Here is a 17381-nt window from a genome sequence, read left to right as displayed (position 1 = left end):
CTATACTGTTCTATTAACATTCTAACTTCGGATTTCCCGAAAGGGTCGACATTGACCTTTTAGGGGTCGATGAAAGTTTGCGGGAATGGCTAAAACTTTGTAAATATTTAAAATTTTGCACAGTTTTCTTGCTCTTAAATAAATGTTTTTTATAAAGTACAAGCATAAACAAAGTTTAAGCAGACATATGAAAAAGAAGCATAAAAGGAAGGACTATAACAGGAATGATAAAGTTATTTAAATGTAGTTTGTAAAAAAGTAGTAGTATTGTCACACTTCAGAGAGCTACACAATATATTAGTACTGTACATGTAATTATAATCAGACATTTAATTCGTTTAATGATTTTAAGGAATGGAAACAGAAATAGGAAGTGGAAAATACCATTAATTGTATTATAACGAGCGGTTCAGAAACGAACATTAAGTCTAAGTAATTCTATATATGTTATTAACTGTCACAGACCATAAATTTTAAGTCCCCCCTATGTTTTATTTTATTCATAATTCCATCTCATAATCTTACAATATTAATTTTTTATAGAATAATTCATTTTTAAGCAACGTCTCTGTTCATAAATCTACTTCACTTTTAACTAGTAATACGTGCTATTATAATTATTAATTGACGAAAGTAGCGTTCTGTATACGTAGCCGTATCCCGTTTCCTTAAATTAATAAATTAAATCGGTTATGTGACATTTGGCGTATTGTGCAGAAATATGTAAATTTCGGATAATTCGAAGTCGTGATTATTTCGTCCTTTGAATTTCGAATTAAAATTAACGAGGATTTCCTGTGTAAACATTTTAAATTGTTCTTCCAACGAACTAGAATAAACTTCTTAAAGTGGTTATGTTTAAAGAAAATTGAATACACGTTCGCCATTTTCTTTTTAGTCAAGGGACGTGTTATTTGCTTTGTATAAAGGCAGCGAGCTAGAATATTTTAACTCGTGTAAAAGTGTGCAAAGGAAAGGAAGAGTTTTAAAACCTTTAAGTGAGATGGTGCTAGTCAAAATGACCCTACTTAGATTTTTTTTTTTAATTTTGAAATTAAATTACAAGAAATTTCTTTTTTTAATCCTTTATTTAAACGCTTCTAAACAGGACCCAAGAAGCCCAAAATAGACTATTTTTCTCACTGTATGAGAAAAGTGTACTGAAAGACACCTAAAAGGTTTATTGCTTTATCTGGCCCGCATTTAACGTGTATTAAACCTACAAACTTCCACGTGGTCAGCCCATATTAACTGAATGTAATATTTGTTTCTTTTTAAAAAATTATATCCGTTTTTGTATAAATTGTATTAAGTTTATTATTTTTAAATTTTTTTCGCCAATATATGGCGCCACATATTAAAACAAAAAAATCGAAAATCGACAGAAATGCAATCAATATTTCGTGGTGATTTGTACGACATTATCTATGTTAAAAACATGTTAACGTAAGTGCCGAGTTTAGTGAAAATTTGTCGTACGGTCTACGAGTGCATAGCGAACAAACAAACACTCTCCTTTATATAAATAGATAAATTGTATTTGGTGCCATCTATTATGTGATTTTATTGTAAACTTTTCATATTACTAATTAATGAAAAACTAATTAATTTAAAATGGGAAAACGCCTAATTTTTCAGAGAGATGAGTTTTATAAAGCATTGTAAATGCTAATAAGAAGTAAATTCTTAATTAATCCCATAATAAACTACTTACACAGAAATATCGTATGGGTAGTTTATTATAAATTCATGCACAAAATCTTTATTTTTAGCCCAACCTCCGTAATTCGAAGTCCAAATTTCCCAATCGATTCCAGTTGACCAGATTTCACTGTAGTAACAATCAAGTAATCTAGTATAATAGAATCCGAAAATCCAGCAACGAGAGTTGCTTAACTTTGCCTGTCAAGGGAGTTGTATTGGAAAATTGAGGCGGGTATGCGTTTGGTAGTTGGATAGGACGATATAAATGTTTTAATAGAGGTTGAAATGAAGCAACCCCTACATAACAAAACGTTGAAAGAATATTCTGACGGTAATTTAAAAATAAAAATGGCGCATGTTTGTGTTTTGATAAGATAACAGAAGGTTTCAAAATTTGTAGTAATTCACAAAACTCTCAACACTCACACAGAAATATAGTAGACCCCTATAACACAGTTGATAATTCCGTATTATATGAATTCCAAGTTGTACAAGTCACTTAGATTTTACAAATACGTGAGCCGTTCACAGCCCGGCACGTATTTGTAAAATCTAAATGACTTGTACAACATGGAATTCATATAATACGGAATTATCAACAGTGTTATAGGGGGTTTATTGTATACAAAGAATTTTTGAGGATAGGAATGCAGTTCATTAAGCACTCTATTTCGCTCCAAATCGGGTGACACAGTAGTGTTTTTTTCGTTGATTTCTTCTGTTTTATGATAAATGCACATACCACAGCCGCCTCCATACTTAAAGTCTATACTGACGAATAAAGAAATGGGCTAAAACATAAGTTTTTTGGGGTGACTGTAGTAATCCTCAGCGACAACATGGCGACAGTCGTGACAAAAAATCATCAATATCTGATTTGCAAATTGTATTCCCACTCCTGTGATAAGACAATACGAAATTTTTAATTAATAAATTTTTTTTTAAATATATTTGTATAAAAACGAGTATATACGGTATAAAAAGTATACAAGATTTGCACCAGTAAAAAATTAAAAAAGATCAATACATCTCAACAGTGAGGTAGTGGAGTAAACCAACAATATATATTCAAATATGTACACATATTACAAAAATATTACAAATCATTTTTCTATTTTGCATCTTGTAAAGATTCTTTATTAATATTTATTTTTCTTCTTCTTCCTCATTAATTTCTTCCTCTTCACTTTTCTCCACTTCAACTGGAAATTATATAACAATGTTATACATCAAAGCAATAGAGCATTTCTATCTTTTTAATGAAAAATGAAATTTATATATAATAATCTTTAATTAATTACCAATTCCAAAGTATGACATCCTTTCCTTAAGATCACCAATTTCATTGTTGGTATTGCAGACATAAGGGACACCACAATAGCTTTTATTGTCACAACAATATTCCAATAGCCTATGTATAAAAATAATTATTATTAGTGATGTGTTTTAGACATATTTGGCAAAAATCATTTAAAAAAATAAATAAATATAAACCTGTTCCAATTCTTATCTTTTGATAAGATGAAAGGGTTACCGACTATTATTAATAATGCTTTTGCTCTTGTTACTGCTACATTAAATCTCTGAAATATGAAAAGGACATTATAAATTTATGGATTGGATTGGAAAATATAAAAGTTTTTAATTAATAAAATTTACTTTAGGTTCTCTCAGAAATCCAAGTTTAAATTTATCATCTATGGCGAGAAGATCAGTATTGCTGCGGACAGTCGAAATAATGATTACTTTCCTTTCTTGCCCTTGAAATTCTTCCACGGATCCAACAGAAATGTCATTGCAGTTTTTAGTTAATTTCAATTCGTTTCTTATTTTATCAACCTAAATTTATTAAATAAATATGTTAATTTTGTTATATTCATTTCCAGCTGTATAAATATAACTAAATTAATTTTCACCTGTTTCCTATAAGGTGATATAATTCCTATATCTTTTGGAGACAAATTAAGATCTCCTGTAGACTCGAGTAACTTTTCAATGTAATCCATAACAACTGAAATTTCTTCGGGATTAAAATACGACGGACTGTTTGGCTCTCTCTTATCTTGACTGATGACACCATGAAATATAATTGGGAAACCTTTTGATGGTAAATACGTCCAATTGCAGAATAAATCGCACACAGTTTTGTCTGCACATGCCTGGAAAAAAAAAGCAAATTCACATCTTTAATTAAATTCTTCGTGATAATCATTATTATTATTATAGTCTCTACCTAAATTATTCTGGTAGATGAGCATTATTTACAGATTAGATGATCTGATGATCTGGGATTGAATCCAGGCAAGCAACCACCGATTTTTCATATGCAGTCTGTTTGAGATATGTCAAGTACAGTAGACCCCCTATAACACTGTAGATAATTCCGTGTTATATGAATTCCATGTTGTACGAGTCACTTAGATTTTACAAATACGTGTGCCGGGCTGTGAACGGCTCAAGTATTTATAAAATCTAAGTGATTCGTACAACATGGAATTCATATAACACGGAATTATCTACAGTGTTATAGGGGAGTCTAAATACCATCCTTCACTACTCAGCTGTCCCCATTGTGGGACTGCTGAATCCACAATAGGTATGGAAAAGATACCCACAGAGTTTTACAAAAATGCTAATTAATTTGTTAAATTAATTAAATCTCTTACCTGCAATTCGTTGTCGTAAAACAACTCATTTGGAAGTTTCAATATGGATGGATGACTTCGATAATTTTTTAATAATTTTGTAAGTACTTGTTTGTTGTACACATTTTCTTTACGTCCATACACTTGTTCTATATTCATCAGGCGTTCCAAAAGTGACAAACCTATTTAAAAGAAAACATTATATACTTCTAATAAATAAAATGAAAGTAAACATTAAAAATAATTACCCAAACCATATTTAGTGGCTAATTTTGATCTCACAATAGGACCTAACTGTTTTGGATCTCCTGCAAGAATCAGATGACCGCCTTTAGGATTATCAATTGAACTCTGTAATAAACCGGATATTGGAATAATCGTTTCCGGTTCATAAGAATTTCCAGCTTCGTCGATAAATATGTGAGTGAAATGATTGCAGGGAAAAGCAGCAGATACTATTCTGAAAATTAGATTATAAAATATTTAAAACTTTCAAAACCAAATATGATTTCTTATTGGATTATAAATTGGTTAAGCAAGAATTAATGGTGTCAATATTTTTTAATTATTTCAAATTAAATCATTAATCCAATATATAATTAAAGGAGTGTTTTTGTTTAGCTGATCAAAATACTGGCTGTTTGTTATCAATTTCAGTTTGTTCTTCCAAATATGTGTGTATGGGATCACGATTTTGTATACTAAGAGGGCATCATTATAATGCCTGGCTGCAAGTTTTAATTCATTTCATTTAAAATATATGCCCTCCACCTCAAATTAATAGTGGCTTGCCCCTATACGTCATATTTTTCCTTTAACAATAGAGTTGTGCCTGTCAACTATTAACTGCTTTCACTGATTAGTTACACTACTTGCCAATCTTTAAAATGGGGAATAGCTGCGACGTTGACAGCATAAAATACTAGAAAACTCCTTACTAACATTGATATTGCACAATGCTTATGTGCATTTTTTAAAGGTATTTAATATGTGTTCCTGTTGTAAGATGTGTGTAATGATAAAGCATGCACACAGCACATCTATAGGAAATAGCAGCTTTTATTAGATGTTACAAATATCCTCAATCATCCTTATTATCATTTAGTTTGCCATATTTGTTCAAAATTAGGGAAATTCTATTGGGAAATTTGAAAATTTGTTATGAACTCCACATATCTGTATATTGTGTTAGAGAAATTCTCTCTCTATATTGAACAAGAGAAGAAAGGTTTATGAAATTCTCTAAATTTGCTTTATAAAATTTCCTGTATATATGTGTATATAATAATTTAAAAATGAGTCTTACCTTCCTGCTGTGACAAGTGTAGTCACTATAATACGATATTGCATTAAAAGTATACGGGAAGGATAAAAAATCATCCGAGATGAAGAATGAACGTTACTACATTTCTAAAAATGATTTAAATAATATTAAATCTCAAAATCATAATAATAATTTTTAAAATGTCGGCACAAGAACTTACTTTAATTTTCTCAGGAATAAACTTCAAAGATCGTGAGAATGCATACATCCGAAAAACTTGGCGCAGTGGAACATGTTTTATTATCCTTTCTGTAATCAGATCGGCTGCACTATTTGAAGGTGCACAGACTAGAATCTTTGTATCATCATCCAGTTTCCATAACTGATTTAATTTAAAATAAACATCTTTACTAAATCAGAAAAATTAACAAAACAATGTATTTATGCAAACCTGTTTAATGGCTTCTACAAGTGTAACTGTTTTTCCAGTTCCAGGAGGGCCAAAGAGCAAATATGGAGCAGGATACGAACTTCCAAGAACAATCTGTTCTACTGCAGTTGCTTGTTCGGGATTACTTTCTATGTCTTTATTAAAAAAGCTAAAAAAGTAATTTCAACTTATAATAAAGCAAAAAAAACATACTATTAGTCTATTATAAATTGTTTAAATACATACACAAATTTTTTCACAGATTGCAACTGATGCTTAGCAGAAGTTTCTGAAGTTGGAAATAATAATGGAATAATATCGACTTGATTATATATTTTCAATGCACGATGCATCAATTTAAAATTATTGTTATTAAATGAAAATCTGATATCAAATCTCATTCCATCCATAAATGTTTCAAATAATCTGCAAATATATTTAATATCAAAGTTATGTCAATGATATTCACAGGTAGATTAAATTTAAAAAAAAAAAAAAATCCTTACTCCTTTGAAAATCCTAATACCAATGAATTCTGATTTATTTTATGAACACGTCCTTCATACTCAGTAATTGGGTTCTGGGAATTATTATTTAATCTTACATATATAGAATCTCCTTTCAGAATAGAAGGTTTATTTTCCATTAAACCAGGCACCTGAAATAATATTTAAATAAAATTGTTTTTAATCCATTCCATTTTGTTAATAATAATAATTTCATTTAGTTAAGAGTACATTCATGTTCTAAAAAAAAAGCATACCATTAATTTGGCCTATATCTCAAATATCCCAAATCTAACATACAAAGCAGATCATGTATTCTTTATACAACAAAACAATTAAAAGTTAATCTGAATTACTTTAAACCAAAAACAAGAAGAAAAAGTACTAAGCACTGTTTTAAATATTTATGCACAAAAAATGAGTACTGTAATGTGGTGTGTTCTTGCACATACATGCTACACAGAGATTGCTTGTGCTGGTTATGATTATTAGCTCTGTCAGGAGCAGAGTCCATTCTTGAACAAGAGCATCTCTAACTTTGTAGAGACTGATGGAATGCAACATGTGGAAGAGCATCCCACATATGTTCTATGGGGTTAGAGTCTGGAGATATCACAGTTGTTGGTCAAAAATAGTTTCTTGGAATTTAGTTGTTAATAGTGTAAGTGAAATTTTGTGAAAATCCTGATCCTGAAAGATATGTCTGTCTCATGAGCAGAATATTACTGTGTCACTTTAGAATGAACTCTGTAGTTGATTTGCTCAGTTGCATCTTTTATATTTAATTTAAAATTTTCAGTATTAAATAAGGTGTTTAGTAATCATTTTCCTATCTTTACATTAAATGTTTGGGATGTTAATTGGTTTGAAGAAGTTGAAGACATTCAAATAAGTTTCATTAAATAACGTTACATGCATAAAATGTGGGTTCCTTCATATATGCTATACCTAGAATTTTAAAGACTTCCAATAGTTTTTTATTTATTTTTAATGAAACAAAAATTTGAAGAATGAGTTGATCATCTGTATAAGATCCCACTTAATTGATTAAATAATATAAATAATTCAGAAATCCTCTTATAGGTGAGCAAAATTATCTATTGGTTTTTAAAAATACAGTGAAATATGTTATTGGTATACAAAAATGAGGCTCATTTCACTTACTTGGATTTCAAAAGACAATTTAGTTTCATTTTAACTATATTACATGTTTGATTTGAATTAATTTGACAAATGATCTCTCCATTTTCAAATCTGACTTTTGTAAACAAGAAGTTAAATTTGATGCATTTCACTTGCTTGCCTTATATTGAACCTTACTCTCAAGAGTTAACACATTCTGGGAAAAACATTTTTGTTTAATTTATACAATTCACAATGTGATGAAATTCATATGTTTATATTTAGTTTTCTTTATTAGTCACAAGATGGTGTATGGCAATGTTCCATGCAAACAATGGTTCTATTTGTAATCAGCAGTGAATCCTACAGCACCATACAAAAAAATTTCATAACTCAATTACAGTACTTTTATTTTTCAGGCAAGCTTTCTATAATTTCATATGACTTTAATATCCATTGCTATTTTTGATTCTTATTTTAGACTTGTGGTGGTACACCAGTATATTTTTTGTGTTTTTATTTTATATATGTATCCCCTTTCTCTTTGTTCTGTTTCTATACTTTCCGGAACTTTCGTCTGAATGTGGGTGGTCAGTGACCCAATTTCGGGACAAAGGAGTGAAGATAGGCCAGAGGGCAAGTGGGGGACGATAAGGACTTTTGGCTTTGGACCGGAGGAGGAAAGACCGTCGGAGAGAGCGGTCTCGAGTTGGGTGTTGCTTCGGCCGGAAGGGTTACGAAGAACACTAAAGATAGAAATAGCATTGGAAGAGAAAAAGAACTTTGGAAAAGCCGAGATTTAAGAACGAATTTTGGGTCCTCGCATGTGCTCCGTCCCCATAGAAGAAAAGAATTCCAAGACGAAATCATCTTGTGGCCACCACCTCAGTCAACCATTCGGGTACCCGTTCCTTACTAGGAATTTCCATTTTTATTCTCCCATTCTATTCTAATTCCTGTCCTTCCTTTCCTCTTCTAGTTATAAGTAGTTTTAAGTTAGTGATTAAGTGTCTCCTTTGTTACGCGAAAGAAGAGTTTAGCTCCGCTGTAGATTAAAAGTCGGTGTTGTGTGTTCCCTTTTGTTTAATTAAAGTGAGGAATAAGGAGGTCGGAATCAACGAACCTTTCCTGTATATATGTTCATACAGTAAAATAAAGCACGTCTTATTGTTTTATATTCCTGTCTCTTTGTGAGAAGTCATTCATCACCACGTGCTCACCACAGACTAATAATAATAATGTTGAAATTGCATTATTTGTTATACTTAAAATAAAATAACCAAATAAATAAAAACAAAAAGCTATTTACCTCAAGTAAAAATACTTCATCTTCTTGAAGGTATGTCATAGTTGAATTGGCCATACTGTACTTTTTAATATCCTCTTCTAATTGAATTTCTTCACAGTATAATAAAAAATCAAAGTACATACTATATGAGTTGGGGTGGATGCCATAATTCATGATTTTCCTGTTTAATTAAATAAACTTTATCTTAAAATAATTTGGTAAAGTTCATGAAATACTTTTAAACAAATTTATTAATATAATTGTTAATACTAAAAATTGGTTTTATCTTTATAAACCATTCATTATAGATTTGTGAGGGCCAAACAACCCTCAATAAAGTGTTATTTTAAATTTTAATTATTGGAAACTTTAATCGGTTAAATTCGAGCGTTTTATCAAGTTAGGCTAAAAGCCATAAAAATTATTTCCCACTGAGTTTGTTCCTTGTTGAGTCGGATCCAGTTAGTCAGGGATGTGTCACCAGGAACTTTCGATGGAGAATCCATATTGGACGCCAGACCCTTAACAACAACCATCTGACCTAATGGAAAAACCCAAGAGGAATTACAAGAAAAACCCCTCAAGAAGAGAGAGTCGTCTTCAAAAAGTCTGCCCAACAAAGTCGTCCTCCAGGATTAAAACTGTGACCCAGGATTCAAATCGTGACCCAGGTTTAAACCGAAGAGAAAAATTTGTGCCTGATTGAGCCTCTACACTTCTCCATGCCTCCACACCAGTGAACGGAGAGGATTCAGAACTAGTGGAAAGAACAGTCCATCGACAAGGTATTTATCAACCCGCAATTCGTTTTTAAACTCTCTCTCTCGACGGGCCTCTCTTGAATAGGGGAACTATGACCGAAATTGACTCTCTTTGTATTTCCTTTAGTTTCATTAAAATTGTTAATTGTTAGCAACCATGGAATCCGATTAAGTTACTTCCTCGTCTCTCTCCTCACCTCTACTCCGAATCCAATCGCTCACTTGCTACCGCTCGCGTGACGTAACGTCGCAATTGCCGAGTCCCCCAGAGACTCAGTGGTGTCAGATTTAGGTCTCCTGACGTGATGTCAACGAGACACCGACCCTACGGTCACAGATTAATACATACCTGCCATATAATTTAACCCTCAAACTTATAGCAAGTTACCAAGGTTATGTAGGTTAGAATAGAAATATGATTATGGTGTATGATAAAAGTACAGTGTCAAAAAACTGGTGTGGCATTATTAACTATTACAACCTCTTATTATATAAACTATATCATTTATTGAGAGATTGGGCAACAGGCTCTTAATACACCAAGCAACCACTAAGAAGTTTGATAGCTTGCTAAGAACTTTATCAGTTTATCTGATATACCAGTATAACAGACATTCCAAAATCAATAACATCTCTAATAAATACTGGTATACTTTCTTATATTTTATCTTATAGACTATTATTTGGATTGTTATAAATGCTTGGCCCAGTATGGCTAAGAAGACCTTGTACCAGTAAACAATCTAGTCCATTAAAAACTTTACACAGCATAGTACTATGACAGTACCATAATGTACTGTACAACAGTACAAGTAACGAATTAGTAGAACACCATAGTATGTCTTTAGCTATGCTCTTTCATTTGTATCAGTAGTGTACAGTTAGCTTATCAGCTATGGAAAACATCAAGAAATATAATGTTCATTTATACTAAAATTTTTTATTACAAATAAATTTGCCAAACACAAGTTTTAGCTGAAAATATATGGACAGCCTGCTAACGTTATAGTAAATAGCACATAACAATTGTTAGGAGTGTTATTTCACTTATTTACTTGTCTGTTGTAAAAACTTGAAATTTGTAGTCACCTTATAAATCAATTCCTTGTTTTCGAGACTTTTCTCAGGCTTAAAAGTCTGTATATGTCAGTAGGAATGTACAAATTTATTCAAAACATTCATATTTTGGTTTTTCATTATATTATTTGCAAAGAATTGATACTGTTTGATAAATAAAACATTAATGCATTGATCTGATAAGTGTTAAATATATATATTTTTAATATGTTATCACCAGTGTAATAAGAATATTGTTTGAAAATGAATGATTTATCATATTAAATAAAATCAGATAAAATTTATATTATTATAAATAAATACAAATCAGTTCTATATTTGCTGATGAAATGTTAAGATAGGCAATATGGAGATTATTCATGTTATGAAAATTGATTTATGCATTAGTTAATTAAGTAGAAACTTGAATTTAATATGTATAAAAAAGTGTATTAGCTGACTGTGCTGGTCAGCTGCAAATGATATATACTATCTTTCATTCATCTGATTGTAACTTAAGAGTCTTAATTGTTGTCAAGAGCAGTGTTTTCAACCTCTTTCTCATCACAGACTGGTAAAATCATGGATAATTTTACCTGAACCAGTAAATTACATGTGACTATGAATTATGCTTATTTATTACACTTATATAAACTTATCTAGAGCCACTTTTGAAACAAAGTATATACAATAAGTGTAGATTACTATTTAAATGTCACTCGTAGTCAACTGCGCCAGTGTCAGTAAGATAAGATATTTTTCCGCAGACCAGTGAAATTTTTTCACGGACCAGCAATTGAAAAACACTGATTGAGAGTGTTATTAAGTGCTTTTCTCTTAATCTCATTATACATTTTTATAACTAAAATAATTAAATGCTAAATTAATAACACTAATTCCAGTATGAAATTTTCCTATGATTTTTTCATAAATTGATCATTTTGCACAACTAAAACTTGTTCTGAATATTCTGAAAGTGAATAACTGAAAAACTGCCCTATCTATTGCTAGATTGCATTAAAATATATAAACTCTGGAATTTACTATTTTTACTATTGGTTTTAGAAATATTAAATTGTTTACATTAAGTGAAAAAAGTTACCTAATACAATCCACCAAAACTGCCTCTCCTTCCGTAATCGAATTCCACTTCTTTATATTATTGATAACAATCTTTCTTAATTTGTTAGGTATGGAATATTTTTCTAAAACTACATACTTTTCTAAACAATTAAACACATCTTCTCTGAAAATAAAATAAAATAAATTTAAAAATTGAATTCAATTTTATTATACTGTATATTTTTTAATACTTAATTTATACTATGTATAATGTATTAAATCATAAATGTACAATTATTAGAAAGGTTTGGCCACTTAGTTATAACTTTCAGTACATGATGAAAGAACTCAGTTTATCAGCTGATTATAGGAAAAAGAAAAAAGGAATCATCTCAGAGGAAAAATGTAAAACTTACAGATTTCAGCTCTGTCCATATTGTATGGATAGCACTTACCACATACAGAAACATGAAAACCTGAATTTCTACCCTTCCTTTATATTTTTAAGATTAATGGTACAGTTTGGTCCAAGAAATCTTTGTGCAATTAAACACAACTTGATCTTCTAAGGTGGTATTTTCCTAAACAATGTCAACATCTTTTATAGTATAGGAATAACACCACACAACTCAATAAGTTTTTCCTTTCGGGACAGAAGAATTGATGACTTATTATAAATCAAACATAAACAAACTTATTTTATGTGCACGCCATAGTTGAATTTATGAATTTGCTAAACAGTAAATGTGGGGGAAACTTTTAATATCACAAAGTAACTATAGACTTTGATTTAAAGTTAAACATTCTATGTTATCTAAAGTGTTTTTTACAACATTAATGTTTATTCTTTTAGAAGTAATAAACCCCAAAAGATGAATCTAAAATAATGTTTCCAACCTTTCTAACTTTTAATAATTTGCTCTAGTAGAATATCCAATATTATTAAAATACAGACCTATAATGTACAGTACTACATGAAATATTATTACCACATTTAAAAAAACATTAATGAAATTAACTTGATCAAAATTAATAGCGAATCATTCTCACGTTTTTGGAGGAACTCCTTTGATTATGTGTGTGGCAGACAACATTACTGCTTCTCAAGGCATGTATTGTTTCACTGATCCTAGAGTTAATTTAAAATTTGGAACTTTTCATATTTAACAGTATGTTAATCAGTATTAAAAATATATTATTATGGTTTATGTTGAAATTATAATCAGTATCAAATTTTAAAATCAAAAGATTTAATCAAATCTCTTTACTGAAACTGATTTGTAAGCATTTGTTTTTGTTTTTTTTTCCTGTTGTGTGTTTTCCTTCATGTTTATGTTAAAATATAAAAAAATAATGCATTTTGTGCAACATTTCGCATCCACAAACACTATTGGCTTCCTATAAGTAGGAAATTTGAAAGTTAACAAGCAGTTATTTATTGTGATATAGTTACAATGCTCTTAGTCTTGCCACTGTACATCATACTTTTCCTGTTAACAATATTTAATAAAATAAGTTTTCCTTTTTTGTACAACATTGTATACATTTATATTTCTTAAACTGTAAACAATTAATGTTGATAAATTTTGAAATTATCTGTGTTTATATACCAAAACTTTACCATAAATAAAATTATTACAATTGTCAGTTCTCAAATTACTTTTTAGAAGAATAGGTAGAACTGTAGTTTATTTTTTTAAACTCTTTCTTCCCTGTGGGCACTAAGAGAGCCTTCATTAGCAAGCCCATTATGGTTTCGGCCAGGCCCACAATGGGACGACTGGTTGCAAGGAACGGGGCCCGACATATCTGAATTTATGTGAGAGATATGGTACATTGCAGACCAACTAAAAACAATTTATGTGAAGTGTCTAATGTTCTGTACAATAACAAACTGTTTATATGAAAGTGTTGCTACTTGTTATACTGTCAAGACCTAGTATAACAAGGTGATAGCCAGATGTTTGAGACTTCAGTCTACCGCTCTGAGATTGAATTCGGGTTGTTCAAGAACCCAGGGCGATCTGTACCCGATGTTTCAAGTCCTGTCTCATACAGTCGGGCAGCCCACATTGAGGATCATGAGAAAACAAGGATGAGTAAGGTTAAAAATAGCTCTCTCTTAATGCCCTTGATAAATAAAACAAAACTAAAATATCACCAGCTGCCATATTGCAAGTATCGTGAATGCGTTTTCACTTCCTGAACCCGGGACAGTGGCGTAGCCAGGGTTCTCCAGGCCTGGTGTGGAATCAGATTTGTGGGCCCTTGTAAATGGACTAAAATATTTTTGTGTAGTGGTTTATATAGTGTATAACTTAGAGTTGAGTTGATATTTTCCTGTGTAATAGGGACCCCAGCAACTCAAGCAGCCAAATGATTGCCATGAAAAATTTTTCGGTTCTTTCTTTTCCTGTGATTTTGGGCCTATTGTGTGGTGCTTTCTCTATGGGCCTATTGCTTTCCAGGGGCCCGGTGCGGACCACACCTACCGCACTCCTCTAGCTATTGACCCAGGGATTGGATTTGTGGGAAGCCAGTGTTTGTTTGGATTGTTTCATTTTGTTGAATTACAGAGAATGAGGCGTTTGACATGTAAGTGCATGAGGGCGAGAATTCAAGTAAAGGTTAAACGGTGTATATCTTCGTGTGCAGTGATGTTGTATTGGCGAGGGAGATTCTTCTCCCTCCCAAATGTTCCTAAAACACAAAGACAGTGAGAAAGCGAGTTCATTTATTATCTAAGGTCAACATTATTACCTTTATGAGACTGCAGTTGTTTTTCTTCCCGAACAGTGTTATGAGAGAAACGAAAGATCTGACTTAGTGTAACCTAACTGAAAACTAAATCCTTGTAACGCCTGTTTGGGAAGAAAGGTAGGCCGAATGTCACGTCCGGGTGGTCACAATCGGGAATCAAATCCGTTGTCGGTCCACCAGTGGTCTTCGTTCCCTGAACACCAAACTAATCCATTGGCAAGAGACACGGTCGAGCCACTGGTGCTCGAACTCTGTTCGAGCGCGGTAAGAGTCCGAAAGACTCGTTCGGAAATTAAGTTCGAGACAATGGGGAAACCGACACAGTGGATAAAGAGATTAAGCCAAGCAGAAGCGACCATTCTTTCCCTTTGAATTTCTGGCTTTTTGATAAATAAATCTCTCCCCTAAATTTTCAGTGTCGTCCGTCCGTCCGTCTGTCTTAATCTCGAGAACGGCAATAGATGAAATTCGAGACCAGATATGGAAACCTTATGGACGGCAGGCGCCAATTAACTATACACCAACTTCCGATGTAAACCTGAAGTCACGTTTTTTCAATTCAAATCTTTTCCCCCGAAAGCAGTTAATAGATGATCGGCACGATTCTATTGTTGAAGGAAAAAGTATGATGTACGGGGGCAAGCCACTACTAATTTGAGGTGGAGAGCATATGTTTTAAATTAAATGATTAAAAATTGCAGCCCGGCATTGTGACTAAGTCACAATAAATAGTTTTACGCATATTTATCTAGCAATAAAAATTACATAATAAGTGATTACATTTTAAGTACTGATACCCAATATCGTACTCGATAAATGCTTTTGATACTTAAGACCCAGCATCAAAAGCATATACTACAGTATGCAGTTATGTCTTCTGTTATTCTTTTGTAATGTATCAAGACTGTTTTCTATGTGATTTTCACTAATGTGCAATTAAAAGCACAAACAAAAATTAAGGAAGCGCTAAAAAAGATAATATAGAGTGACAAATGTCAAATAAACTAACAGAAGTTTATAAAACAACACAAATAACATACGTCACAGGAAGTAATTAATTTTATGGTTTAAAAAGAATACTGGAATAATGGAAGATATAATTAGGTTCATTGTTTTTAAAGAATTTTTAAAATAAAAAGATAATTTTATGTAAATTATAAAACACGATTGGAATATTGAAAAAGTATTTATGCTTTTTTGGCTTGTATGAAAGAATTACTCAGAGGATCTCCTAAATACATGGGGTACAATAAAGATTTCCTCCTCCTCCTCTTCTTGCTTCGTTTCTTGGACTTGATCTCTCGAAGCTGTTTGGAATTTTGAATCATATTTCTTAAGGGTGCTTCAATCATTTCCTCATCTTTCTCTTCTATTCATTTCCTCTTCGCATAAACACATTGGAGGGACAGCTATTTGATCAGGGGCGAATCCTGGCCAAAATTTTTGAGCAAACTGAAAGTTATAATAGGATTACTGGACCTATCTGTAACACTAAACAATAGGCAGAAATGTTATTTGGTGTGAATAAAATAACGTCTAGCGACAACGTACGCAAGGACGGATCTAGGTTTTTCGGGGCCTAGGGTAACAAAAAATGGGGCTCCATCGGAAGTCCAATGGAGCCCCATTTTTTGTTAGATTACGATTCTTTAAATTGGGGTTTAAAATTCATTTTTAATACAGTAGAACCTCGAAAACTCGTCCCTCGATAACTTAGCACTCCGGATAACTGGTCCACACCTTGGCAGGGCGAAAAAATCCTTAGTTAATTAATTTTCATTATAGACAGCTTTATAAAAGTATAAAAGCTCTCAATGTATTTTTCTGAGGTCTGTCTTATCAGGTAAATTACTGTACACAGTGTATTCATTAATTTTCATTTTCATGTAGTAAAGAGGNTATAAGATCATTGATTATTCCGTTTTATATGAATTCCATGTACGAGTCACTTAAATTTTACAAATACGTGAGCCGTTCACAGCCCGGTACATGTATTTGTAAAATCTAAGTGACTCGTACAACATGGAATTCATATAAAACGGAATAATCAATGATCTTATAGGGGGGTCGACTGTATTTGCATTTATTTCTGGAGCCCTTTTAACAGTATCGCTCGCTATTTCGGGAGGCTTTTTCTTCGATTTAACTAAAGTTTCTATCTGATGTTTATCTTCATCTGTTAATTCCTCGATTGATGCTTTTAAATCGATTTTGTTTTCATTTTCTTTTACATTTATGGATATTCTGATTTCTATGATTTCAATGGATGGCTTTGCTGTTTCTTCCAGGAATCGAATCTTTCGATTGTTTATTCACATCTACAGCTGATCTCACGCCATTTTCTGATCTTTTTACAACCGTTTTTTCATCGTCAATGTGAACATTCATTGTCTTTACTCATTTTTCTGTGGATTATACGGCGCATGATATGGATCCTTCTCTAGAGGATTTATTTTCTGGAAGAACTCGCTCGGTAATATTCATTTCGTTCATCAAGTTTATAAACTCTTCCACTCTTATCAATCTTTCTTCCATCTCCATTAATTAAGATATTTAATGGAGATTCTGCAGAAGAGATTTCGGAACCTTCGACTGAGGAGGAAACATGCCTCATCTGAACTTCGGATTGTGATCGTTCATCCGATTCTTCTCCACTTCTTGTCTGAAATTCCTCCAAGAAGCCGACTTTTGCTAACAGGTAGTAAATTATACTACCGATAATTATCTCGATGACACATCTGAATGCACGATAACATGCGGATGTGTGATCAAATAGAAATTCC

The 17381-nt window shown here is 31.9% G+C and overlaps 1 protein-coding gene across 1 annotated transcript; it reads right to left on the bottom strand.

Moving 5' to 3' along the window:
- Nucleotides 1–2451: 2451 nt before the first annotated feature.
- Nucleotides 2452–16165, bottom strand: LOC111616893 (putative helicase mov-10-B.1). The gene is made up of 16 exons (XM_023358243.1): nucleotides 15847–16165; nucleotides 12889–12961; nucleotides 11879–12022; nucleotides 8981–9140; nucleotides 6550–6701; nucleotides 6290–6469; nucleotides 6065–6212; nucleotides 5834–5995; nucleotides 5656–5759; nucleotides 4598–4809; nucleotides 4371–4531; nucleotides 3621–3863; nucleotides 3364–3543; nucleotides 3199–3287; nucleotides 3006–3115; nucleotides 2452–2906 (listed from the first exon to the last, which is right to left on the bottom strand). Exons 2-16 carry the CDS (start codon nucleotides 12930–12932, stop codon nucleotides 2851–2853), a joined length of 2145 nt encoding a protein of 714 aa, XP_023214011.1. The 5' UTR covers nucleotides 12933–12961; nucleotides 15847–16165; the 3' UTR covers nucleotides 2452–2850.
- Between the last annotated feature and the right edge of the window lie 1216 nt (nucleotides 16166–17381).

Source organism: Centruroides sculpturatus, unplaced genomic scaffold (genome assembly GCF_000671375.1).
Source record: "Centruroides sculpturatus isolate CEXI.00-Female unplaced genomic scaffold, Cexi_2.0 scaffold1040, whole genome shotgun sequence".
In the NCBI taxonomy this organism is placed as follows: domain Eukaryota; kingdom Metazoa; phylum Arthropoda; class Arachnida; order Scorpiones; family Buthidae; genus Centruroides; species Centruroides sculpturatus.
Note: the sequence above shows the minus strand (reverse complement) of the source record. Positions and strands in the feature narration are given on the sequence as shown.